Here is a 25,646-nt window from a genome sequence, read left to right as displayed (position 1 = left end):
TCTGCCCACACCCACAGGAAGCCAGAGCATCACATCACGTCAGTTTCTGTTTGGGACCTTCCGGGGACTTTTCACCACCTCTCCTGGCTCCTCCCCAGGCACTGCTCCAGCCCCCGATGCCTGGCCGGCCCCTTCCTCTGTGAAGCTCTGTGCAAATGTCCCCCTCGCAGGGCCCCAGCCACCAGCTGGAGACCCCCTCGTGCGTCCCCCGTCATGACGTCCTTCTCAATTCTTCACACCATCTGTCAGGCTGGTGTGGCCCTTCTTTGCCTGTTAACTGAGCACTGCCTGTCCCAACCCCTAGAATGCAAACAGGTCAGGCGCCAAATGTGCTCTGGGCCCCCTCCCAGTAGCCCGGTCCCAGGTGTCTACACGGCCCCCACAGCCATGTCCCTGAGCTCCCTCCCACTGGCCCAGGGTGATGATTTGGGGGACAATAAGGGACACCACCCTGCTGCCCTGAGCACTGACCCAGGGAGCTATCTTAGCCACAGGGCTTGACCGCAGCTAGAACGCAGGCTTCCAACGTATTGGGGTTCGCAGGGCAGGGAGGACGGGCATGCAGGGGAGCCCAGAGAGGGAGCAGTAGGGGAGATCGGGTGGGGAGAAGGTCATGTGCCCCAGCTCCATGCCTCCTTGAGGGCTGGGTGGGGGGCAGAGAGCCACAGACCAGCCTCCCGCCACAGCGCTCTCAGCAGCACACAGACACACGTGAAGACCCCCACACGTGACCCAAGTTTCCACAGGAACCTGGGGATGCAGAGAACACGCAGGGAGCGCGCAGAGGACACGCAGGGAATAGGACAAGGGTTCCACGGCTCTGCATGAATCAACCATTCACCTCGACGCCCCACTCTCAGAAGACGCATCCCCTGCATTTTGGGATCATTCTCAAGAAAATGCCTGGCTGCAGCCAAAGGGCACGCCAGGGCCCCTGGTTCTCCCCCATGTCAGGCCCCTGCCCCATAGCCACAGCCCACCCTCGGCAGCTGGCCTGGACGCCTGGGCGCACCCACCCTCCTTGGGCCCCAGGAGCCACTCCCTTTTCGAGAAAATGCTGTCCTACCGGGAAATGAGCTTCTCCTCTGGTCCAGGGAACGTGAGCAGGAAAGACCCATGTGGACCGGCCGGGCTGGGGCTCTGGGCTGCTCCCACCCTTCCCCTGGCACCGCTGTCCTGGGAGAACGGGCCCTTCCTGCAGCGAGCCGCCAGCAGGAGCGGCCAGACATGGAGCCGGGCGCCCAAGCAGCAGATCCCCGGCAGAAAAATCACACTGGGGCAGGGCAGCGGGTGTTCTCCCAAAGCTAGACTGGGGGCCTGTGGCTCCCTCCCCGTTCACACTCACCAGGAAACGCCTGGGCGCCACCCCCCCTCCGACCGGCCACACTGGCCGCTCACCAGGGAGGACCCCATAGCCCCTGTCACACTCGCTCCAGAGCTGAGCAGACCGCCACCTGAGCCGGACGGGCTGGGTCCACCCCCTCCCCACTCTTCCTAGCTGTGTGTTCCAAAGCAAACGACTTCACTGCACTGTGTCTCAGTTTCTCCTCTGCACAGTGGACAGACTTCATCAAGGACACCGAGACCATTCGAACACGGACCGCAGCGGGGAGCGGCCTGCAACACGCAATGCTCAGTTAATGCCGATCTTCCCAGGGCGGCACACATGGCCTGACTTGCTTCAGACACTTACTTCCCCAGCCCTCCTTGAGCACAGGGCTGTGGCAGAGACCCCTGGGGCTCACCTGAGTCTGTTTCCCCTCCTCCCTGGGGTCACAGAGCACGACACTCCCCAGCCTCATGGGAGTCGGCCCTGATTCTGGCCTGTGGAATGGGATCAGAGGGACCCGTGGCCCTCTAGGCCTGGCTGATGGCCACTGCCCACCCATGGTGCTCCGTATCCCCATCCTTGGCTGACGGGTGGGGGTGGAGGCCCGAGTCACTCTCTGGAGCAGAGAGGCCCCAGAGAATAGGGACCAGGTCCCTCTGGAAAGCACTGTGTTCTGAGCAAGTAGTAAGTGCGGCCTCTGAGCTGTGGGGCCCTTACAGCCGCTGGCCTGGCTAACAGTCTGTCCCCCGTCCACTGCAGGCGCCCCCAGGACCCAGCGCAGTACCTAGCCAGAACCAGGGGCTCAAGTGCTCATGACGAATGAATGAGCAAGCAGCCCTATGCCTGTCTTCCCCAAAACCGCCACCAACGCCGCTCAGTCAACAGCTGTGCACAAAAGTCCCGGCAGGCATGGAGTCTTGGGCGAGCAGCAGCCCTTCTGGGCCTCACTCTGCTCCTCTGTGAGATGGGACAACAATGGCGACTTGCAGAATGAGCCCAGCTGGGAAAGTGACTAGGGTGCAGGAGAGACCCCACTTTCCACCACTCACTAACATCTGCTCTGAGTGTGAACCCCCAGCCGGGGCCTCTCTCCTCACAGCCTTCGCTGACTTGTGTGGGAATTCTGAGATGAGCTGAGCCAAGCCACCAAACACTCGCGCTCGGCCGCCCCCCTTCCTTAGGCACAGGCTCTGGGACAAGGCGGTCTTTGTGCTGCAAGACCTGTTTCCCGAGCACTCCAGCAGGGATTGGCAAACTGTGGCTCTCAGGCCTATTTCTGTAAATAAAGTTTTATTGGCACACGGCGACGCCCATCACTGACATCTTTGTTGGGGGCTGCTTCTGCGACAGGATGGCAGAGTTGGGTGTTTGTGACAGAGGCGGCATGGCCAGCAGAGCCTGGAATGTCTACTTTCTGGTCCTTTAAGAAAACATTTTCCAAGCCCCGTGTTGGAGGAAAGAAGGGGGAGACGGATGTGAGCCGGAGGGAGGCAGGGGATCCGAGGGGGCAGGGCACAGCCCCCGCTAATACTCATCTGACAACAGGGCTGCTAGGCTGAAGGAGGCGCTCTACCCCGCCCTCGCATCCCGCAGCTGCCCGGGATCCCCCGGCCCACCCAGCCTGGGTGCGGGGAGACAGGCACACATGCCCGCAACCATGGCTCAAGCGGCGGCTTCCAAGGAGGGCTCGAGGAAGCCTGAACTTAAGAAATGGAGACACTAGATGACACCAAATTATCGCATGTGCCTTTTTAAAAAAGCTCTGGGGATGGAAGGCTGCTCTGCACCCACGCAAAGGGCTAAAATGTGCAGGACCGATGTGCAGCGACGAGGATGGGGGCCGCTGGGGCTCTCCGGGGGCGCGTACCCGGGTCTAAGTGGGTTCAACTCACTTTGGAAAACAGTGTGGCGGTTGCTCACCTAATTAAAATCTCTCTCCTGTCAACCAGCAGCTCTGCTCCTCGGTACTCAGCAAAGTGAAATGAAAACATGCCCACAAGGAGGTCTGCCTTCCCAATAATATACAAGGAAGATAAAAACCATGACCAACAGCAATTGGTACCAGGAATGCCAAGCTGGCTTCACATCTGAACACCAATCATTGCAAATTACCATATTTACAGACTAAAGAAGAAAAACCATAGGACTGTGTCCATAGATCAGAAAAAGCACATGACAAAATGTACCATCTTGGTAAAAATTCTCAGAAAACTAGGAGTAGAGGGGGACTTTCCCAACTTGGTATCCAGCATCTACGAAAGAGCTGACGTCATACCTACTGGAGGAAGACTGAGCGCTTCCCCCTAAAATCAGGACCAAGGCAGGAACGTCTGTCCTGAGTGAGTATTTCTATTCAGAACGGAACTGGGATTCTAGTCAGGGCACTCAGGCAGTAGGAGAAATAAAAAGCTTCCAGATTGGGAAAGAAGAAATAAAACCTCTTTTATTCATACACAACATGATCATCAGTGTAGAAAGTCTGAAGGCTTGTACAGAAACAGTACTAGAACCAGTACGGCTGCAGGACGTAAGAGAAGTAGCAACGATAATTCATATTTCTCAGCAACAAGCAGCTGGAAACCAAACCGTTTACGTTCTGGAGATTGCTGACCAACAACAAGAATGTTTTAAATGCTACTGAACTGTATACTTAAAAGAGAGTAAAGTAGAAAGGTTCATGTTATATGTATTTTGCTACAATGAAAGGTTAACCACACCATTTATAACTGCATTAAAAAAATGAAATACCTCGGGTAAATACACAAACGGCACACTGACCACGACAAGGTCTCAGACCCCTTAAATATGTTGTGAAAGACAGAGGACTCTCGTGGGTTGGAAGACTTGATGTCATTAAGATATCAATTGTCTCCAAATTAATCTACAGACTCGATGTAATCCTGATCAGAATTCCAGCAGGATTTTTAAAATACAAATTAACGAACTGATTCTAAAATTCGTATGCAAATGCAGAGGACCCAGAGTAGCCAAAATGACTTTGGACAAAAACAGAGGACTAACACTGCTTGGTTTTAGAATTAATCGTAAAGTCAGACTTATCGTCAGTATGGGCATAGAAACAAAGAGATCAATGGCACAGAAAAGACAGCCCGGAAATAGACTCTGACGAAGGTATAAAGGCAGTTTAGTGGAGAAAGAACCGTCATCTGTTAGATGGCAGAAACCCGCAGCTTCTATCCGTGCCTCCTGCCATTGACAAATGTAACACACAAAGAGAATACACAGAAAGTCATTCAAAATGCATCGTCATGCTAAATGCAAAACCCAAGCCATAAACCTTCTAAAAGAAATCTGACTTTGGGTTAGGCAAAGACTTTTTGGTCACAGAAAACGTAAAACAGAATCAAATAAACAAATACATAAGATAGCTTCATCAGAGTTTTGAGACAAGATCTGCTCTTGGAAGGATGCTGGTGGAGACGAGTTACACCGGCAGAAACGTTGCAGATCACGTATCTGATAGAGGGCGTGTGTCCAAAGGGCGCGAAGGACCATTCCAGCTGGATAAGAACACGGCCCCGTGTTCTTATCTGTCTGCTGGGGCAGGGACGCAGGGTGCGTGGCAGTGAAGGCCCCGTGCTCTCCTCGCAGCTCCCTGCACTCCTGGAAGGGGTGCATTTTGTTGTTGTAAATCACACCACCAGAAGGGTGAATCTAAGAAAGCTGTGTCTAGGGCCCCAGGCTTCCCCCAGAGCCTGGAGGAGTGAAAAGCTCAGGGCCTCTGACCCCGGGCCCCCGTGCTCTGCAGGGATGGCAGGAACCCACCTCCTCTGTGAGATACGCTCTCCCTCTCCCAGACCCGCAGCCACACTCTCCCAAAGGCTATGTCCAGTGGGCACCTGAGGGCCTTGTTGGCTGATTCAGGGGCCTGGCCTCAGAGAAGGAAGCAGGAATGTCCTGGGCACCCTCCAGAGCCTCCCTGGCCATCCCGTCCGCCTGGGGCAGGCGCACTGCTGCCTCATCACGCTCCCTGGGGGCTAAAGCCTGAGCACCTCGGCTCACCTGGTCCCACAGCTCCAGCCAAGGCCAAGCCTGCCCTTAGTGCCGTTGCACAGAGTGAGACAAATAAGGCTCAGAGAGGCTCAGACACTTGCCTGAGGTCACCCAGTGGCAGACTGAAGCAGACCAGCACTGGTCTCCCAGATCCCACCCCACCCCCCTGAACTACCTTCCTTCACGGGTGTGACACAGGCAGGTGCCAGGCAGAGGAGGGAGAAGACGGGTCCTGGCGGTGGAGGCGGTCTCCCCGCTGGGCCATCTGGCCAGGTCTACAGGCAAGACCACTGCTCACGGCAGGTCATGGGAATTGCTGGCGGCTGGCAGGGCTCCCTAGAGCCCGTTGACACCCGATTAGGCTCTGAGCCTTCCGGCAGAAGAGGAAGGGGCGCCTTTACCCCGTCCCACGTTGCACCGGGACAGGCGTGTGCTGGGGAGACACCAGCGGGCTCACGCAAGCGGTACACTGTGACCTTGTGTGCCCACTGTGGTTCCCACGAACCTCAGGCTAATGGTCGCACTACATTTGGTCTGGGTGCCCCTGCCTAGCAGAGATCCGCCGCAAGCAGTCACCTCTCTGGGATCACAAGGGACACAGCTGAGAGGAGTGCCGGCAAGCTGGCCCCACATGCGCCCTCACCTCTCACAGGGCAGCCCCAGTACCTCTGTAGGAATCAGGGATGGGAGCAGGAGCTTCTCCTGAAGGGTGCCTACTTTTCATGGACCGGGACTGCCTGGGATCCAAGCCCTGCTGTCCGCCCTGAGAAAGACTCTGGGGAGAATCTCAGGAGGGCCCGGACTCCAGAGCCGATCTGTGTGCACCCTCGGGTGGTGGGGGGACACAGCCGGCCAGACAGAGGCTGGTGAGAGGTCCCCAAAAGAGGACGGACAGGGCTGCACCTGTGGCTTCTTCTTGGGCTGCCGAAGCTCAGCCAGGTCCGCCCGCTTGCGTGCACACCCACAGCTCCGCATCGGAGCCTGGAGAGACGGTCCAGGCATGACGGTCTGCATGGCTACAGACCCTCATGCGCCGGAGCTCAGAGCCCCTCCAGGGCAGGAGGGCGGTGGGCGGGGGTATCTCAGCACCAGGACCCCCAGCCCCAGGCAGCAGGGCCCCCATGCCACTCCAGGCTCTGCTCTGGTCGCACCCCCTCCCCACAGTGCAGGGAGCCGTCCCAAGCCTGCCCATCCTCTCTCTGGGCACCAGAGGATCCCACCTTGGGGATTCCTCACCCCGTGGCCTGGAGTGGGCCTCCAGGGCCCGTGGCCCCCAGCACAGACCACACCCCAGGGCATGTGCTGGTCTGGGGGAGGCAGACAGAGGCGATGCCGACAGAGGCAGGGTGGCAGAGAGGGGCCGAGCGTGAGTCCTCTTCTCTACTCCTGCTCAGCCCCAGGACCACACCAATGACACTGGGCTACCCGGCACACCTTCAGGCCACAGCCCTGCCCTCTGTGCAGTGGGTGACATCACACCTGCCAGCCAGGACAGGCTTTGACCCAGGCCGCCAGCCTTCTCCCAGCTCCTCCCAGATACCCCTGCCTCCTCCACCCCACCCCCTGCCTTCTCCCAGGGAGTGTGGAGGTGACCCAGCCCCTCCCCATTTCCGGGAGCAGAGAGAGGCATCTGGGCAGGTGAGACACATCCTGGGGCCGGGCCGGGCTGAGCAGGCAATGTCACCCCCAATCTAGGCCCCGCAGGGAGGAGGGAGCGCTCCTGGAAGCATGGGTCTGGCAGGGCCCTGTGGCCGACTCCTGAGAACTCTGCCCATCCCACACTGAGGCCAGGAGTGAGGAGGGCACAGGTGCGGGGCAGGAGGGTGGAGGGTGTTTGCTTCCACACCTCACACACTGCAAGGATTCACCAAAGAGGGGGCCGTCCACAGATCCATGGGGCAGGGGCTTCGTGAGCCCCTGAAGGATGTCCCTCTCTCCACAGCCTTCCCTCCCGCCTGCTTCTGGCACATTCCTTCCCCTCCCAGGAATACCCCCCTTCAGGGCACCTGCTGCCAGATTTTGGAGCCCCTCTCCTGACCCCACGGCCCCTCCATCCTCTGTACCTCCCACGCCAACACAGACTCCACTGGCCTGCAGGTGAGGCACCGGGTCCCTCCTGGGCTGGGCAGTGTGTACCGGCCCACCCATCTCCTGGCGTTCCTCCTGCCCACTGCCAGGCTCTGGACCAACCCTCCCCATCTCATCTCCTGGTTGCCAAAACCGTTCTTGGGAGCTGAGTGCGCGTGGTGGTCACACACTACACTGGAAATGTTCTAAAAGCCACTGGATTCTGCTGGGTTTTGATGGTCAATTTTATGTTATGTGAATTTCACTTCAGGGTATAAAAAAAAACAGTAATAAAAAATACGTACATCATCAGCTATTGGCTACTTGCTGTCTACCTCCAGCCACTTTCTCCAAAACATTCCTCAAGCTCGAGTCTCTGCTCACGGTCTGCGGCAACTTCTCACTTGTAGCCCCTCACAACCAGCTCCTGGTCTCCCTTCTGCCTTCGCCCTGGGCTCTAAACCAGAGTGTTCCCATCTCTTCCTGTCCTGCACCCCACACCCCATGTCCCAGCACATTCTGCTCCCCAAATTTCAAAACATATCCAGGATTGGACTTCCCACTCCACCCCTGCCAGCGTGCTAGACTGAGCCACTGTCCCCTCTCACCTGGACCACTCAGAGACCCCTAATGGTCTCCCAGCGTCCACCTCACCTCTGTCGGCCCAGGACCCATCCTTACAGCATGCACTAAGGCTCTGCGTGTGCCACACCTCTGGTGAGCCTGTCCCCCACTCTCCTCTCTGGACACACTCGCCTCCTTGCTTCTCCCTTGAGCACAAGAAGCTCACGGCTCACAGTGGCGGGGGTCACTGCACCTGCTTTGCCCACCCCTCTTCTGGGGGAGCTGTCTCCCCTCCTCTGCGGAGAATGCTGGATAACCCCAGCACCAAAAACCCCAAGGTCTTCTCACCCACCTATCCCCACACCCCCTTCTGGTGACATCTCCCTGCTCAGGGAGCCCCAGACCTCACCACACCCCAGGACCACACCCTAACCGTGGCCACTGCCAGTAAACCCACACTTGGCCCCTCAGTACCTACGCTCACCCACGGTCTGCTCTGACACCGGGGACCACTAGTCCATGCCTATCTCCTTCCACATCAACCTGTCTTTCCTGCCCTCCCCCATCACACCGTGTACAACCTATCCCTCCACCAAAGCCTGTGCCCGAAGAGCTAAATGTTCTAGAGAAAGACACAGGACCTTGCAGAAGGAGCTCGGGTTAATCTGGAACCAGGGGAAGGGTGGTTGGCAAGGATCGCTCGGGACCAGCTACCTCTGGGCCCCCGGCCCCGGGAAGGCAGATGTGCAGTCCTCCTGAAGAAGCCATGCACGGCTGGGATGGGCAGCGAGGACCCTGTCCTCCAGGTATCAGGTCTGTGCTCTGCTCACGGATTGCTGCCAGTGCCCAGGAGGGAGGCAGCCACTCCTCTCCAGCTCAAGTGACTTCCAAGGATCTAAAGGCCTGGGGCCCCCCACCCTTGGAAGCCAGGCATTAAAGACTGGGACACTCAAGACAGCTGCACATACAGGCAACATTTACGAATGACCACAGAAAAGCTTAGAAAAGACCAGCTCAGTTGGCTGAGCCTCCATCTCTTGATTTCAGCTCAGGTCATGATCTCAGGGTATGGGATCAAACCCCATGCCGGGCTCCACCTCAGCGCACGGTCTGCTTGAGATTCTCTCTCTCTCCCTCTGCCCCTCTCGCTCATGTGCTCTCGTTCTAAAATAAATAAACAAGGGGAAAAAGACCCAAGAAGACATTAAGTTTACACCTCAGGCTGATCCCTGGCAGGTAGTCCACAACAGTGAAAACAAAACAAAGACAGTGACTAAGCCAGCAAGCCCTGGGAAGAGGGGAGAATCTGATTTCCAAGTTTCCACATTATTAGTTTCAAATGTCCAACAAAAACAATCCCAAGGCATACAGAGAGGGAGAAAAGCATGGCCATTCAAAGGAACGGAACGAAGCACAGAATCTGTCACCGTCGAGGACTTAGTGGCAGATATTATTACACAGATGTTCAAAGAAGTTGAAAATATGCTTGAAGAACAAATGCCATATGGGAAGAAAGTCAAGAAAACCATGTACAGACAAAAGGGAAATAGGAATAAAGACAGAAAATCTACGCTACGAAGAAACCAGAGAGAAACTTTGGAATGTAAAAGCACAGCAACTGAAGTAGAAAGTCCACCAGAGGGATTCAAAGGCAGAGCTGAGCAGCCAGGAGAAAGAATCAGTGACCTTGAAGACAGGACAATGGAAGTTACGGAGGCCGAGGAACAGGCAGAAAAGACGGAAGAAAAGTGAACAGAGCGTAAGGAGCCAAGGGATGTGCGTGGGACACACGGAGGAAGTGAGAGAGGAAGGAGCAGGGAGAAGATATGAAGAAATCACGGTGTGAGGAGACAGGCGTGCAAAACTCTATGAGGCCACGTGAACACCAAGAGGCCACACGGCGAGGAAAATGACAGTTCGGCATCCAAAACCCAGACCTAAGGATCACAAAGGCAGCAGGAGGAAAGCCACTTGTGATGGTTTCCTCAAGATGTGATTTCACAAGAGATCCTCAAATAGATGAGAAGCAGATTTCTCATCAGAAACTTCAGAGGCCAGAAGAGAGTTGGCTGATATGTGCCAAGTGCTCAGAGGAGAAAAACTGTCAACCAGGAATCCTATTTCTGGCAAAACTGTCCTTCAGATGTGAGGGAGAAATCGAGATGTTCCCAGAAAAACAAGAGTCGAAGGAGTCTGTGACCAGAGCTGCAGCGCCACAAAGCTACGCGGAGAAACGACGATCCCAGGAAAGGTAAACACATGGCCAACGACGAAAGCTAGTGTCAGTATAACAGGGGTCACATGGCTTTGGATGGTATTAAAACAGTGGTTTTCGGGTGCCTGGGTGGCTCAGTGGGTTAAAGCCTCTGCCTTCAGCTCAGGTCATGATCCCAGGGTCCTGGGATCGAGCCCCGCCTCGGGTTCTCTGCTCAGCAGGGAGCCTGCTTCCCTTCCTCCCTCTCTACCTCTCTGCCTACTTGTGATCTCTGTCAAATAAATAAATAAAATCTTTAAAAAAAATAAAATAAAACTGGTTTTCTACAGGATACAAGAGACTAACTCATTTGATCAAAAAATTATTAATGTAAAACTTAGTACTACTATAACTTCGGTATTTAACTCCAGATCTTGTTTTACATAACTTAAGAGACTAATGCATTTAAAATAATTATTATTTATGGGGGTACCTGACTGGCTCAGTCAGGGAAGCATGTCACTCTTGATTTCAGTTGGGTAGAGAGATTACTTTTAAAAAAATGAATTAATGATTAAACGAATAAACGAATGAATGAATGAACTGTATGTCGTGGGGCAACGGTGTGTACAGATGAAACCCTGGGACACTGACAACCAAAAGGGGGTTGTGCAGACAGCTGTGCGGGGCAGGGCTTCCGCACGTTACTGAAGTTAAACTACTATAAATTCGATTTAGAAGGTTATAAATTTAGGATGTTACATGTAATCCCCATGGCAACCAGGAAGAAAAGAGCTATAGGAAATACACAAAAGGAAATCAGGAGGGAATTCAAACATTGCACATAAACTAAACACAGAAGACGACAGGACCGCAGCAACCAAGGGAGAAAAGGCTGCAGGCCACACACACACAAAGGGCACAAGACAGAAGGGAGTCCCTCCTTACCAGCACTTACATTACAGGAACCTCCCCGGTCAACGAGAACGGCGGGATGGACAGAAACACGTGGTGCCACCACTGGCCTCCCTGAGAGACTCGGCTGGGATCTGAAGACACGGAGGCTTGAAAGTCAAAGGACGGGAAAGGACACTGTGCATGGACAGCCAGCAGGAGGGAGCTGGAGTGGCTGCACGAACATCAGACAGACGGACTAAGTCAGGAAGAGGCCACAAGGGACGAAGGAGGACAGTCTATGTGAGTAAAAGCCTCGATACAGCAAGAAGATCTAATGATTCCACGTATGCACCTAAAGACAGACCATCAAAGCAGAGGAAGCAAAACCCGGTGGGACAGGAGGGAGACATCGCCAGCCTAGAATGACAGCTGGAGACCGCGATGCTGCTCTCACAGTGACGGACAGAAACATCCCGCAGGGGTGAGGAAAGAGAGGACATCACACAACAGCCAACCAGATCCCACCAGACACCCCACCCGACCGGGATGGCACACGCATTCCTCCCTCGTGCCCGCGGGGCGTCCTGCCGTTGTGCGGGACCGACCATGCGTGAGGTCACAGAGAAGTGCAGATCGATTGTAAAAGGTAGATTTCACACAGAGCATCTTCTCCGGCCACAACAGGGTGCAGTTAGAAGTCAACACAAAGAAAATGGGAACATTCCCAACGTGGCAGGAACGTGACACACTTTTAAACAACCAGTGGATCGAGGAAAAAATCACAAGGGAAATTAGAGACGAAATGAAATCAGAGGAAGGGAAATAAACTGCGACACCAGAACACGGACGCAGCGCCGATGGTGCTAACAGGGACCTCTGCAGCTATCAGTGCTGACGTCACAAAACAAGAAGGATGTCAACCCAACCACCGAACTCACAACTGAGGGAACCAGACAAAGAACAAATGAGCCCAAAGCTGCCAGAAGGGAGGAAGTCATAAAGATTGGAGCAGAGATCAATGAAATAGAGAAAAGAAAACCAAGAGAGAAAATAAATGAAAGCGAGAGTTGCTTCTTCGAGAAGAACAGAGAATTGGCAAGCCTTGAGCTAGAGAGACTAAGAAATTGACTCAAGTCATGACATTTGGACACAAGGCTGGGGACGCTGCTACCAGAAATGAAAAGGTCGAGGAGAGTGTGCTGGGAACAGCCGTACACCAACAACGGGGTCACCTCGGTGAAGTGGACACGTTCCTGGAAACAGAAAACCCACCAGGACCAAATGGGCCTCTGAACCAGTAAGGAGACTGGATCCGTCATCAAAACTTCCCAACAAAGAACAGCCGTGCCCTGACAGCTTTCCTGGTGAGTTCTACCGAACCCTAGGGACCAACACTGTCCTTCCCAAACTTTCCAAAAACAATTGAGGGAAAGGGAGCACTTCCCAATTCATCCGACGAGGCCAGCAGAACCCCAGAGATGCCACAAGAAAATCACAGACCAGTGACCCCTGTGAACACGGAGGCTACACCCTCAATGGACCTCTGGAAAGCGGGACTCGGCAGTACAGCGAGGACGACACACCACAACGCGCGGCTTTACTCGTGGAACACACGGAGAGCCCCCCTGAAAACCCACCAGCGTGACGCCCCACGCCAGCACGAGGGGAAGCCCACACGATCGTCCGTCTCTATTGATGCAGGAACAGCGCTGGACTAAACCCGACGCTCGCGTACAAGCACTCAGCAAACCGGAACAGGAGGCGCAACCTCCACGCACTGACCGCCATCTCGGAAGACCCCCCCCGGCCAACGTGATCCTCGACGGTGAAGGACTGAGAGCTCCTCCTCAAGGAGCGGGAACGAGGGGGGGCACCCGCCCTCACCACCTCCATCCCACACAGTCCTGGAAACTCCGGCCGGGGCCACCGGGCATGAGAACGAAGGAAGAGGCATCTACAGCGGAAAGGAAGGAGCAACACGATCTGTCTGCGTAGGGCATGGTCTCATATGCAGAGAACCCGAACACTCCAGGAAGGAGCTGTCGGAGTAAGGGAATCCGACAAAGGAAGGGGGCACAAAGTCAGCACGTGAAAACACGCCACTTTTTATTATTTACTTATTTTTTAAGTAATCTCTACACCGAACATGGGGCTCTAACTTAGCACCCTGAGATCCAGAGCCGGATGCGGTACTGACTGAGCCAGCCAGGGGCTGCAGTCAGTTGCATTTTTGTACAGAAGGAGCCATCTGAAGGTAAGTTGCAAGAACAAATCAACTTACGAGAACATCAAAGACAGTAAAATACTCAAGAAATAACCAAGTAGGTAAAAAAAAAAATTTAAAAAACAACAACAACTTGTCTCATGAAAAGTATAAAATTTCTGGAAAGAAGTCAAAGACATAAATACATGGAAACATACCCCATGTTATGGATCGGAAGACTTTATACCGTCAGAATGTCAGTGTTATCCAAAGCAAATCTACAGTCTCAGTGCAATCCCTAGCAAAATCCCAGTGACATAGTTTGCAGAAATGGGAAGCCCATCCCAAAATTCACACAGAATCTCTAGGGGCCCTGGAGAGCCAAAACAATCTGGAGAAAGAACAAAGCTGGAAGATTTGCACCTCATGACTCAAAATCCAATACTAAACTGCAGGCAGGGGCGCCTGGGTGGCTCAGTGGGTTAAAGCCTCTGCCTTCAGCTCAGGTCATGATCCCAGGGTCCTGGGTTAGAACCCCGCATTGGGCTCTCTGCTCAGCGGGGAGCCTGCCTCCCCCACCCTGCCTACTTGTGATCTCTGTCAAATAAATAAATAAAATCTTAAAAAATAAATAAACTGCAGGCATCCAAACAGCGTGACACCAGCATGAGCAACAGACATACAGACCCCCGGAACAGAAGCAGCCAGGAAATTAACCTCTGCATTGTTCCAAGAACGCTAAGACCATCCAATGGGGAAAAGACGGGTTTTTCGATAAGCAGCGCTGGGAAGACGCCCACATGCAGAAGAGTGAGGCCGGACCCTCACCCAACAGCATATACAAAAATTAACTCAAAAATGGATCAAGGACCTAAACCTAAGACCACAGGTCTCCCTGTTGGGCCACAAAACAAGGCTTAATAAACTTCAGAAGACGGAAATCACATGACGCATCTCCCGCACCACGGTGTGAGACTAGAAATGCATTACAAGAAAACTGGGAAATTCACACGTGTGTGGAGATCCAAGCACATGCCACTGCACAACCAGTGGGTCAAGGGAGAAATCAAAAACTGAGACACGTGGAGATGGAATACACGGGAGCTCAGAGAGCCCAGTGACTACCATTGTGAGAGGGACGTCCACAGTGGGGGGCGTCTGCCTGGAGAAGCAAGAAAAGTCTGTGGAAAAACAAGCTATAGCTCCGCACTGCAAGAAACCGGAGAAAGACCAGACGGAGCACCGGGGCGGGGGGGGTGCAGCAGGGGAAGCATCCGGCTCTTGGCCTGGGCTCTCAGGGTCACGAGATCGAGCCCCACGTTGGGCTCCAAGCACAGTGTGGCGTCTGCTTGGGGCTCTGTCTCCCTCTGCCCCTCTGCCAACACACATGTGCTTTCTCTCTCCAAAAAAAAAAAAAAAAAAAAAAGAGAGAGACAAAAGGATAATAGAACGATCAGTGAAACAAAGAGCTGTTTTTTGGGAAAGTCAAACAAAACTCACAAACTTTAGCTCGATTCACTAAGAAAAAAAGAGAGAGGACTCAAATCAATAAAATCAGAAATGATAAAGGAGACCTAGGAGTGATACAGTGGAAACACTGAGGGTCGTACGAGATGGTTATGAATAATGACATCCCCACACCACAAACTGAACAAGAAACTAGTGAATCCCTGGGAACATACAAGACTGAATCAAGGAAATGGGAATCTGAAGCAAGGAGACTGAATCCGTGATCAAAAACCTTCCGAGAAACCTCCAGAACCAGACGGCTTCACTGCTGAATTCTTTTTTTTTTTAAAGGTACTTTTTCTTCTTTTTAAGATTTTATTTACTATTTGTCTGACAGATCACAAGTAGGCAGAGAGGCAGGTAGAGAGAGAGAGGGGGAAGCAGGCTCCCCACTGAGCAGGGAGCCCAACATGGGGCTTGGTCCCAGGACACTGTGATCACCACCTGAGTCGAAGGCAGAGGCTCAACCCACTGAGCCACCCAGGTGCCCCCACTGGTGAATTCTACCAGCATTTAAAGAAGTAATACCAAGTAATATAAAAAAATAGAACATTTCCGAAAAGGGAACACTTTCAAACTCCTTTCATGAGGCCAGCAGTACCCTGGCGAAATCAGACAAGGACACGGAAATTACAGGCCAATATTCCTGACAGACACAGATTGTAAAGTCCTCAATAATATATTCATACATTGACTTCAACAACACATTTAAGGGATCGTACACCGTGTTCGAGTGGGATTTACTCCAGGGATGCTAGTTTGGATCAAGAAATCCACTCGAGCAGTCTCTCCTTTGCTGTCCTGCCCGCTGCTCCCTTGCAGCGTGTTCAAGAAACTTCTACGTCCTTAGGGAGAAAAAAAAAATCAATTTGGCATCCTCAAATCAATTAATGCAATACACTCCACTAACAAAATGAAAGAAAAAAGTCAAATGATTTCAATAGAAGCAGTAAAAGCATTTGACAAAATTCAACATCCATTTGTGAGAAACACCTGAATAGAGTGGGTACAGAGGATACGTGCCTCAGCACAATGAAGGCCACACAGGACAAGCCCGCAGCTCACATCACACTCAACGGCGAGAAGCTGAGAGCTTTTCCTCTAATTTCGGGAACAAGACAAGGATGCCCTCTCTCCACCTTTATTCCATCTGGTACCGGTAGTCCCGGCCAGAGCAACCAGGGAGGAAAAGATATAAAAGGCATCACAACCAAAAAGAAAAATAGTAGAACTGTCACTATTTGCAGATGACACGTTATGTGTAGAAAACCCTATGGATTCTCCACACATGTGTACACACACGCAGACACACCACGAGAACGGGTCAATGAATTTGGTGAAGTTACAGGACACCGTCAACGTACAGAAGCCAGTTGGGTTTCTCCACACTAATAACAGACCATGGGAAAGACCGGTTAAGAAAACAGTCCCACTGACAGGTACATCAAAAACAAAACACTCAGGAAGAAAGTCAGTCCAGGAGGTGAGGGACTTGTGTCCTGAATGCTATGAAACCTTAAAGAAATCGAAGACACAAATAAATGAAAAGATGGTCCCTGCTCATGGCTGGAAGAATTGATACTGTTCGAATATCCGTACTACCCAAAGCAATCTACAGTTCAATGCAATCCCCATCAAAAGTCCAATGGTATTTTTCACAGAAACAGAGCAAATAATCCTAAAATTTGTATAAAATCACAAAAGACCCCAAATAACCAAGTGATTCTGAGAAAGGGGAACAAAGTTGGTGGCTTCATGCTTCCCAATTTCAAACATATTACAAAACTACAGTGATCAAAATACTACGGTCCTGGCGTAAAAACAGACACGTAGGTCAGTGGAACGGAGGAGACAGCCCAGAAATGGACCCGGCCATACAGGGTCAGTTAATCTATGACAAAGGAGCCAAGAATATACAATGGGGACAGGACAGTCCATTCAATAAACGGTGCTGGGGAAATGGGCCAGCCTCCTGCAGAAGAAAGGAACTGGACCCCTACCTCACCCCGTACACAAGAATCAACTCAAAATGGATTAAGGACTTGAGTGTAAGACCCGAAACCATAAATCTCCTAAAAGAAAACAGAGACAGTGAGCTTCCTGACATGGGTCTTGGTGAGGATTCTTTGATCTGACACCCAAACCAAAGGCAACAAAAGGGAAAAGCAACCAATGGGACGGCATCCAACTGGGAAGTTTCTGCACAGCCCACCAAAGCCAAGGAAAACAACAAAAGGAAAAGGCAACCTGTGGAATGGGAGAAAACATTTGCAAATCACGTCTAATAATTATATCTACAATATATAAAGAACTCACACAACTCAGTAGCAAAACAAAACAAGGAAAACACCCAATAAACCCATTAAAAACGGGGCAGAGGCTCTGAAGAGAGCATTTTCCCAAAGGGGATGCACGCACAGGCAGCCAGCAGGTCCATGAGAAGCTCATCACGGGTGCTCAGGGGAGGCACAGCAGTACCACGGTGCCGTCCCCCTTACACCTGTCAGAATGGCCACTGTCCAGACGACAAGAAGGAACGAGCATGAGTGAGGATGTGGAGAAAGGGAACCCTCGGCGCTGCTGAGGGGAAAGCCAATCGGGGCAGTCACCGCGGAGAACGGTGTGGAGATTCCTCAGAAAAGAGGAAACAGAACAACAGTAAGATGCAGCCATTCCACTTGTGTGGATTTACCCGAGGGAAACCAAAACGCTAACTGGAAAAGACGTGGTCACCCTCAGGCTCACCGTGGCGCTGTTCACCACGGACAAGACCCGGCAGCAGCTGATCGCCCACAGATGGGCGAGGGGACACTGCCGGCGCTGTGTACACACACCCTGAATATTGTTCTGCCATAAACAAGAGGAAAACCTTGTCATTTGTGACAGAATGGAGGGACCTGGAGGGCATTATGCTAAGTGAAATGAGTCAGGAAGAAAAACACCCTATGCAAGGAAAAAAACCCTGAGCTCACAGACACAGGGCACAGACTGGTGGTTTCGGAGAGGGGGGGAGTGGGGATGAGATGCACTGAGGGGGTCGAGGGGCACCAACTTCGGGCGTGAGCTAAGCAGGTCCCAGGATGTGACCAGTAACACTGTGCGGAGCTGTAACTGTTTGTGGGGACACCCGTTCACAAGACTTCCTGCGATCCCTCACAACACACACAGATCCCGGATCGGTGGGCTGAGCCCTGACACTAACATCAGGCTCCATGTGAATCGCACTTCAGTTTTAAAAAGGAAGGAATTTTGCCACCTGCTACCACAGGGAGGGAACCGCGGACACGAGAGGAACAGTGTGGGACCCCATTTCTCTGAGGGACCCTAGAGGGCAGCTGGGGGGCTGGGGAGGGGGAGTGAGTGTTTAGTGGGGACAGAGATTTAGTTGGTGAAGATGGAAAGTTCTGGAGACCGCTAGTGGTGACCACTGCATGGAGGGGAAGGTGCTGAAGCCTCTGAAATGGACACACCCAAACAGGTAAGACTGTCCGCTCCAGGTGATGCGTATTTTAACACAATAGAAAGAAGGGGGAAGGAGCCGTCTCCACCACCGCTCAGGTCTAATGGGACCACAGGGAGCCTGTGCCAGGAGGGCAGCTGGCAAACCCACAGCCCCTGCCTGCCACCTTCGGATGCTGGTGAAGCCCCTTCTGGCTCCTTCACGGGGAAATGGGACCCAGGAGCCGGCTCCCAGGCATGGGGGACCGCTGCTGGCAGGCCCCTGGTCAGAACAGGGCTTCACAAATGGCCAGCAAGGAGGGTGGGGCCTGAGTACAGGGCCCTTGTCCCCCTTCCAGGAGCTGTATCCTGGAGCAGCGCAGGCCCAGCACACACTCCCGGGCCTGCCCAGCGGCTGACATCCCTCTGGGGCAATCTCAGTCTAGTGAGTGTCCCCCGGCTTGGCGGCCCTGGCTGGGCCTCCCCTGCTGGGGTGGAAGTGGGGGCAGCCGCTCCCCAGCCCCCCAGACACGGCGCCAGGACGCTGCACGAGGGGCCTGCTGGCCTGGGGCCGAGGAGCACAGCCCGCGGGGTCCCGCACCCCGTCAGGCCAGGAGCCACCTTGTGACCCAGCCATCCTAGTCCTCTCACTCTGCCCTCTCAGAGGTTTACAGCCCGGCGCTCGCAGCCGCCAAGAGGTGGGAGCCACGCAGGTGTCCTGGGGAGACGGCGGACGGAGGGGGGAGCGTCCATGTAACAGACGCACGGCCACACGAACGTGGACGGCCGCAGACCCCATGCTGAGGGAATGCACCAGACACGAGGCAGACACGGCAGGACTCCTCTCCCACGAGGTCCGGGAGCCATCAGACCACCGACCCAGAGGCGTGGGTGGGGCTTGAGGTGTACGTGGGGGCCTGTGTTTCCGATTGACAGGATGGTAAGGCTCTGGAGCCAGATGCGGGGGAGGGGGCGCAGGGACGGGAACGTACTTAACACCCCTGCACACCTAAGCCGGCCACAGTGGGGGCGGCCACAGTGGGGGCGCCCAGCCGGCACAATCAGTGAGCCTCCGACTCTCTCGGTCTTGGCTCAGGTCCTGATCTCCTGGTCCAGGATCGGACCAGCCTCAGGCAACCTGCTCTGGCAGGGAGTCTCTGCTTCCTCTCTCCCTCTGCCTCTCCCCGTGCTCGTGCCCCCGCCTGCAAGTACGTGTAGGCGTGCTCTCTCCCCCACCAAATAATCTTAATTAAAAAAAGAAAAGACGTTTAAAATGATATCTTTTTAAAAAAAATTTTGGTTTAACCCCAAAACCAGGTGGGCCTCTGCCCCAGAGATGGGTGCAGCCGCCCAGCCCTCTCCTCAGCAGCCCCCAGCCAGCCGCGCGCCCACCCAGGGGGCGCTCTCCAAACAAGGCCAAATTCCTGAAACACCCGCCACTACACACACACACACACACACACACCCCAGCCGCTTCTGTCCTGGCTTACAGCAAGTTCCCAAAGGTCCTGTCCGCCATGAAGCCTTCCAGGGCTGAGCAAGCCGCTTCCGCTCTGAGGTCACCGGTGGGGCTGCGAGGGCACGTACTCAGGTTGCTGCTTAGCTGCCAGGACGGGCCCCCCAGGCCAGAGTCAGACCCGCGGGGCCCGGTTCCAGAAACGTGCTGGGAGCAGCCTGGCCTCCACGCAGCCATCCCAAACCATCCGTCTTGGCAGAAACCAGCACCTCCTCACCCAGCCGCCCGTGCGTCAGAGGCCCAGGTGCTCCCAGATTGGCTTTACCTGGTGCTTCCACGTGACTCATGCCCAGGTGACATGCATCAAAGGACCACAAGGTTATCATCCACACCCAAATCCAACTGAAGATGTGAGAGCCCCCAAGTCTTCCGGGAACATCGGACCTGAGGCTCAAGGGAAAGACTGTCATTTGTCCTGACGAGGTAGGCAGCTTGGGGGATGTGCCAAGCTGCCCCTCTCCACCCCCAAGATGGAGACCCAATCCAAGCCTTGCAGAGGAAGGGACCCATACACACCCAGTCCCCCAGGCCTGTCATGAGAGCCACTTCTCTGTGAGGCTGCTACCCAGGTCCCATGCTCAAAGGAGAGGGCAGCCCACTACTGGAACAGGTCCTGTGAGGGCTGTGGGCACAGCACACCCCCAACCCCAAGGCTGCCTCCCTCCTGGAAGTCCTCACAGAGCCCCCTGGCCAGGCCTGCCCAAATCTTCTGCAAAGCCCTCCAGGCCTGGTGCTTATAGGTGGCCCATCCTGGCCTGCTGGCCCACAGTCCAGGGTCCAGCTGCCCCCGGCAATGGCCAGCTCCTGGCTGGCGATGGTGAGGCAGGGCAGCCCTGAGCCAGTCCGGGTCACCACAGAATGGCCCCTAGCCACCCGTCTGGGCTGTGGCAGGCACAGAACCTGGACAGACCAGGCGGCTTCATCCAAGCAGTGGAGACTGTGGGCGTGCATTCCATGGGGGACATAAGGGAGGGCGCAGGGCAGCAAACCTCGCCCCCAACACCCCTGGAGCAGAGGGGAGGTCAAGAAGGGGGGAAGAGCTATAACACCACGTCCTTTGAAGCCCCACATCCCCCAAGGCAGCTCAAGTTTCCAAAGCCTCAGTTTCCCCAGCTGTGAAATGGGGGCGATTGCCAGCATCTTGCCTGCTCCACAGGGCTGCCAGACAGATAAGGCAAGACACTGGTGTCATGGGCCAATTCTAAAAACCCAGAGGCTTGGCCTAATGCCAGGGAAAGCTGGACTTGTAAGAACAGACCACTCCAGAGCCCAGTGTGCCTGCCTTGGAGCAGTGGCCTCTGGCTGAGTGGGTGGCTGGGCATGGCAGTGCTCGCTGCAAGGGGCGGGGTCCCTGCAGGGCCCAAGAGGCCAGGAAGCCTGCCACCTGCCAGGCTGGACCCCCACCCCCCACCCCCCGAGGTCACTAGAGGGAGGCTCTGGCTCCAAAGGTGCAGCTCCTGAGCAGTGTAACTCAGAAGGAGAGTGACAGGGCCAGCTCTCCGGCCCCTGACCCCCCGCCCCTGCCACAGGCTGAGAGCTCAACATGCTTGTGATCTCTCCCTGGTGCGTCCCTTTTTCCGGAACAAGTGAAAGTTCAGGTCTTGAGGAGGGAGGCGGGGAGAGTGAGCCAAGCCAGCCAGCTGGCAGGAGCAGAGCACCATGCTGGTGCCAATGCTGTCCCCACGCCCCTGGCACCATCGCGGTGGGCCCTGCAGCTCCCCGGCACAGGAGGCTGGGGGAGAGGCTACTGCAGCCTGCCTGGCTTCCAGAGAAGACTGTCGGCGGCTCCGGGACACTCAAGCTCCTGGTGTAGACTCTCTTGGCAACACCGCAGCTGACCAGCGGATTCCCAGGACCTGGGGCTGCCAAAGACCACCCCCCAGCCCAGTGGGTGGGCAACAGAGGAGCACGGGCCACTGGGTCCCTTCTGGAGTGCCCAGAGGCTGCGTGTCTCCGACTGCTGTCTCAGGACAAACGCAGCCCCTGCCCCTGGGGGACGTAAGCTAGGTGTGTTCTGAGGAGTCTGAGCTGGGAGCCCCCAGTCGGGTGTGCAGTGTCCCCCTGAATGCCTGGGGAACAGCCCCTGAGCAGGGCTGCCCTCTTCCTGGGGGCGGCGGGAGCAGGTGCAGCCCTAGGGGCTGTTCCTTCCCCAACCTCCCCCTCACAAGGACTAGGGGCTGCTGCTGATGGCTCACAAGCAGGGTCCTGTCAGCCTGGAAGCACAGCCTGCCCTTTTCCTGTCAATCCCAGGACAAATCGCCCCGGGAAGGGATAGGAAGCTCCTCAGGCCTTTGGCACCGTGGAAATCACCCCAGAGCAGGGCCACCCAGGAGCAAAGTCCAGGAGATGCCTGATGGGAGGATGGCGCAGGTAGACTGAGAGCCTGTTACAGGCAGGACGGCCCTGGTGCCCCACCTGAACTGGCCACCTGCCCAGAGCAGCCAGTTGCCAGGGTGGGGACAGGAGAGCCCTCACCCACAGGCCTTCCCCCCGCAGCCCTCTGCTCAGGGCATGTGCAAAAGGGTGGCCCCAGGTGGGGGGCCATGACGTCACCTCCAGGTGGCGGGGAGCCAGGTGGACCCCCCCACACCCATACCCACACAGAGAAGCCCAGGGCCGCTTGCCCTTTCTCTCCCTGCAGACACCCGCCCGGCGCGATTTCCTCTTTCTCTGCCGAGCCGACGTTTCGCAACGCGGCGGCGGTCCGCGGGTGACAGCGAGACACGCGGGGTGGGGGAGAAGGGGGGAGGGGAGGCAACACAGCCGCAGGCCCCGGGCCGCTGGGAGGCGACGTCCGGCTCCATGCAGGTGCACCCCAGGCCCGCGCCCCCGGCCACGCAGGCGCCGCAGCTCTCCTCCCAGTCCCCGGGGCGGGCATCCAGGCCGGCACCCACCCCGGGCCGCACCCATCCCGGCCCCGCACCCACCCCGGCCAGCGCCTCACAGGGGCGCACCCGCCCCGCTCCGCATCCCCCCGGCCCCTCGGCCAGCCCGGCCCCGCACCTACGCGGACCGGCCGCGACCCCGGACGAACCCGCCCGGCCGCACCTACCCGGGGCGCCGCAGTCGGCGCATCTCGTGTTCCCCGGCCGCTGCAGCAGCTCCAGGACGGCCCTCCGCCGCTCCTTGGCCATGGCCGCGACGCCGCCCGCCCGAGATGCCGGGCCGGGGCCCGGAGCGTCCGCCCTGCCGCGCTAGGGCCCCACGCAGGCTGCCCGCCGCCCGCGGCCCTGCGCCATCCTGGGCGGCCTCAGCCCGCGCGCCGGTTCCGCATTCCTGCCGCCGGGCCCGGCTCCGCCGCCGCCGCCGCTGGTGTCTCCGCCGCGGCCGCTGAGCGTGTGCCGGCGCGGGGCCCGGGGCGCACCGCGCGTTCTGGCCGGCACGGCCCGCGGGCGGCCCCCAGCGGCGCGGGCGGGCGGGCGGCCTCCTTCCGCGCCCAACCCTTCTCCCAGCCCGCGCGCCGCGGGACCAGCCGGGCGGGCTCCCCGCTGCCCACCCCCATCTGAGCACAGCGCCACCAGCCCCACCAGTGGGGTGCCTGAGCAGGCCCAGGTGGGCTCCTCCGTGAGCTCCTGGGGGTGGGAAGCAGCAAGCACCTGGACACCTACTGTGTGCCGGTCCCGCCCTTAGGCGCACGGGCTGAGGGAAGGGGTGCCAGCTCACACCATCCCTGCCCCAGGGAGGAGATGGCCAGCAGGCCCCAGCGGCCACAGGAGGGACACCACAGTGGGGTCCCCATGCCAGGAATAAAGCCCCAACATGTCAGGAGGCAGGGACCCAGGAGTGAGAGAGAGAGGGGAGAGACAGAGGGGACAGGTAACGGGTGTCCCTTCCTCTGCCTGCCTCCGGACTTTCCCGAATTCTTCCTGTCTTCTTAAATTATGGATCCCATGATCCACACGATTGAAATAAGCATCCCACTAAAGGATTACAGCTTCTCTCTATCCCCATCCCAGGCAATTCCAAGCCAAGCTCTGTGAACCATCCCTCTGCCTCCTTCCAGAATGGTCCTCAGCCTTCTGACCTGCCACGGGGTTTTTGGATGGTTTTTGTTTTGTTTTTTTTTTTGTTGATTTTCACTTAATAAGACCTTACGTATCTTCCAAGTCCATACATACAGATCTCCCTCTCTTTCAGTGACTGCGTTTTCTACTCAGCTGACCTGTGACGTGTGCACCCGGCCGTGGCCAGAGGAGCATTTAGGGTGTTTTCAGTCGGTCAGGGTCACAGCCACACGACCCCCCCTCGCCCACCGCCAGTATCTCCATGAGTGTTGGAGTGGATTCCCATCACGAAGGAGCCCCTCCGGGACACAGGGAAAGGCGCTGCCATTGGTAGCAGACCCGGCCAGTTGCCCGCGGTGGGGCCGCACCAGCCTTGTCCGGCCAGGTGCCTGCTCCCTGGGCCGCGGTCACCTCGGGGGACCCAGAGCTGCCGGGCCTCGTCCATCTGGCCGGCAGAATGCAGCACGCTGCTCCGCCCTGCTAAGTCAGCGGGGCTGTGGTGCGCTGTGCTCAGCTGGCCACACGTCTCTCTCCGGAGACTGGAGCCTCCTGAGCGAAGACAGACGGCGTTTTCTCCTCTGGGCCCCTGTGCCAGGCTCGGAGCCTGCCACCCAGCATATGTGAGGAGAACGTTGCTTAACAAAGATGTTAATGACAAGTTACAGCTACTAACTAGTTAACTAGGCATCAGGTTAAACCCTTCAATGGACTTTCTCATTTAACTCTCATTTTATGGGGAAACTGAGGTACAGAGCAATCCAATCAGTGGCCCAAGGCCACACATGGGTTCCACATGTCAAGACTGGGGTAAACGCGGGACCAGAAAAAGAGACGCACACTAGGAAGGCTGCCCAGAGAGGGCAGAGAGGAGCATGGACCCGCAGAGGGGCCGCAGAAAGGCCTCGGGGAAGAGCAGGTGTGGACCAGGCTTCCTGCAGGAGGGAACCACGTGAGCAGACGGCCACAGCCTGCCCAGGGTGGGTCCTCTGCCATCTCTGTCTTCCCTTCTGACTGAGGAGGTGATGACATCCCCGGCGGGGGGAGGGGGCGGGGGGGCGGGGCAGAGGGTGAGGAAAGAGAAGTCAGGATGTGAAACCAGAGTCCCCAAAGGAGGCGAGAGCCGGAGCTACAGCCCCTGTCCTGGGCTTCCCGGCAACGGGGTGGCACCCACAGGATCCAGATGGTGACAACACAGCCTGGGCTGGGCCAGAACCGGACTGGGGCCGGCGTTAGGAGACACGGGACCGGCATGGGCGCCCTGCCTGCCCCTGCCCACCTGCCCACAACCCCTGCTTCCTCTGCCAGAAGTCCCTGGTCTTGCAAGGCTGAGGAAAAGGCCGCTGAATCCCAGTTACTCAATCATCTTCTGGGCCTAGGAGGGGGTGCCCAGCGAGACCTGGTGCCCGCCTGCCCAGGAGCACTGAGCCACACAAAGCAGACGCTGAGCTCCTGGGGGGCAGGGTCTGCCTGCTCCCGTGCCCACAGCACAGCTAGTCGGCCGGCAAGGTGAGACCAGCCCCCTGGCCCCGAGCCAGCAAGGCAGCGCCTCAGCACTAGCAGGGGCCGGCTCTCCCAGGGAAGGAGTGGAGTGAACAGAGGCTTCCGGGAATCAAGGCCAGCCCGCCCTGGGCCTCTTGGAGGGGATGAACCCTGCCCTCAACCTGACAGAGAAGCCATTTTCCAAAGGTCGATGACGGGGCACTGCCAGGCTCCCTTCCCCGCTGATACACACGGGTTGTTGCCACATGCTCCTTGAAGCCCTCCCAGCCATCCAGGCAGAAAGCCCCAGACGAGGAAAGAGACCCCAAACCAGTGTCAGGACTTTGTCCATGGAACCCAGAGCTCCCAGCCCAGCATTTTGAGATGATCAGGCCCAGAGCATGTCATGTTCTAACACCCCCTTGACAAGA

General features: G+C 56.2%; 1 protein-coding gene across 2 annotated transcripts in view; it reads right to left on the bottom strand.

Annotated features, from left to right (window-relative positions):
• The window catches only part of ADAP1 (ArfGAP with dual PH domains 1), a 51,051-nt gene extending 27,978 nt beyond the window's left edge, over positions 1–23,073 (bottom strand). The window contains exon 1 of one of the 2 annotated variants that reach the window (XM_045994135.1): positions 22,785–23,073. In XM_045994135.1, the coding sequence (XP_045850091.1) occupies positions 22,785–22,866 (82 nt within the window). In that variant the 5' untranslated portion in view covers positions 22,867–23,073. The remainder of the gene's footprint in view (positions 1–22,784) is intronic. The other variant, XM_045994134.1, reaches the window with a different exon arrangement.
• Between the last annotated feature and the right edge of the window lie 2,573 nt (positions 23,074–25,646).

This window comes from Meles meles, chromosome 21 (genome assembly GCF_922984935.1).
Source record: "Meles meles chromosome 21, mMelMel3.1 paternal haplotype, whole genome shotgun sequence".
In the NCBI taxonomy this organism is placed as follows: domain Eukaryota; kingdom Metazoa; phylum Chordata; class Mammalia; order Carnivora; family Mustelidae; genus Meles; species Meles meles.
The sequence above is the reverse complement of the archived record's forward strand: the minus strand, read 5'-3'. Positions and strand labels throughout refer to the sequence as shown.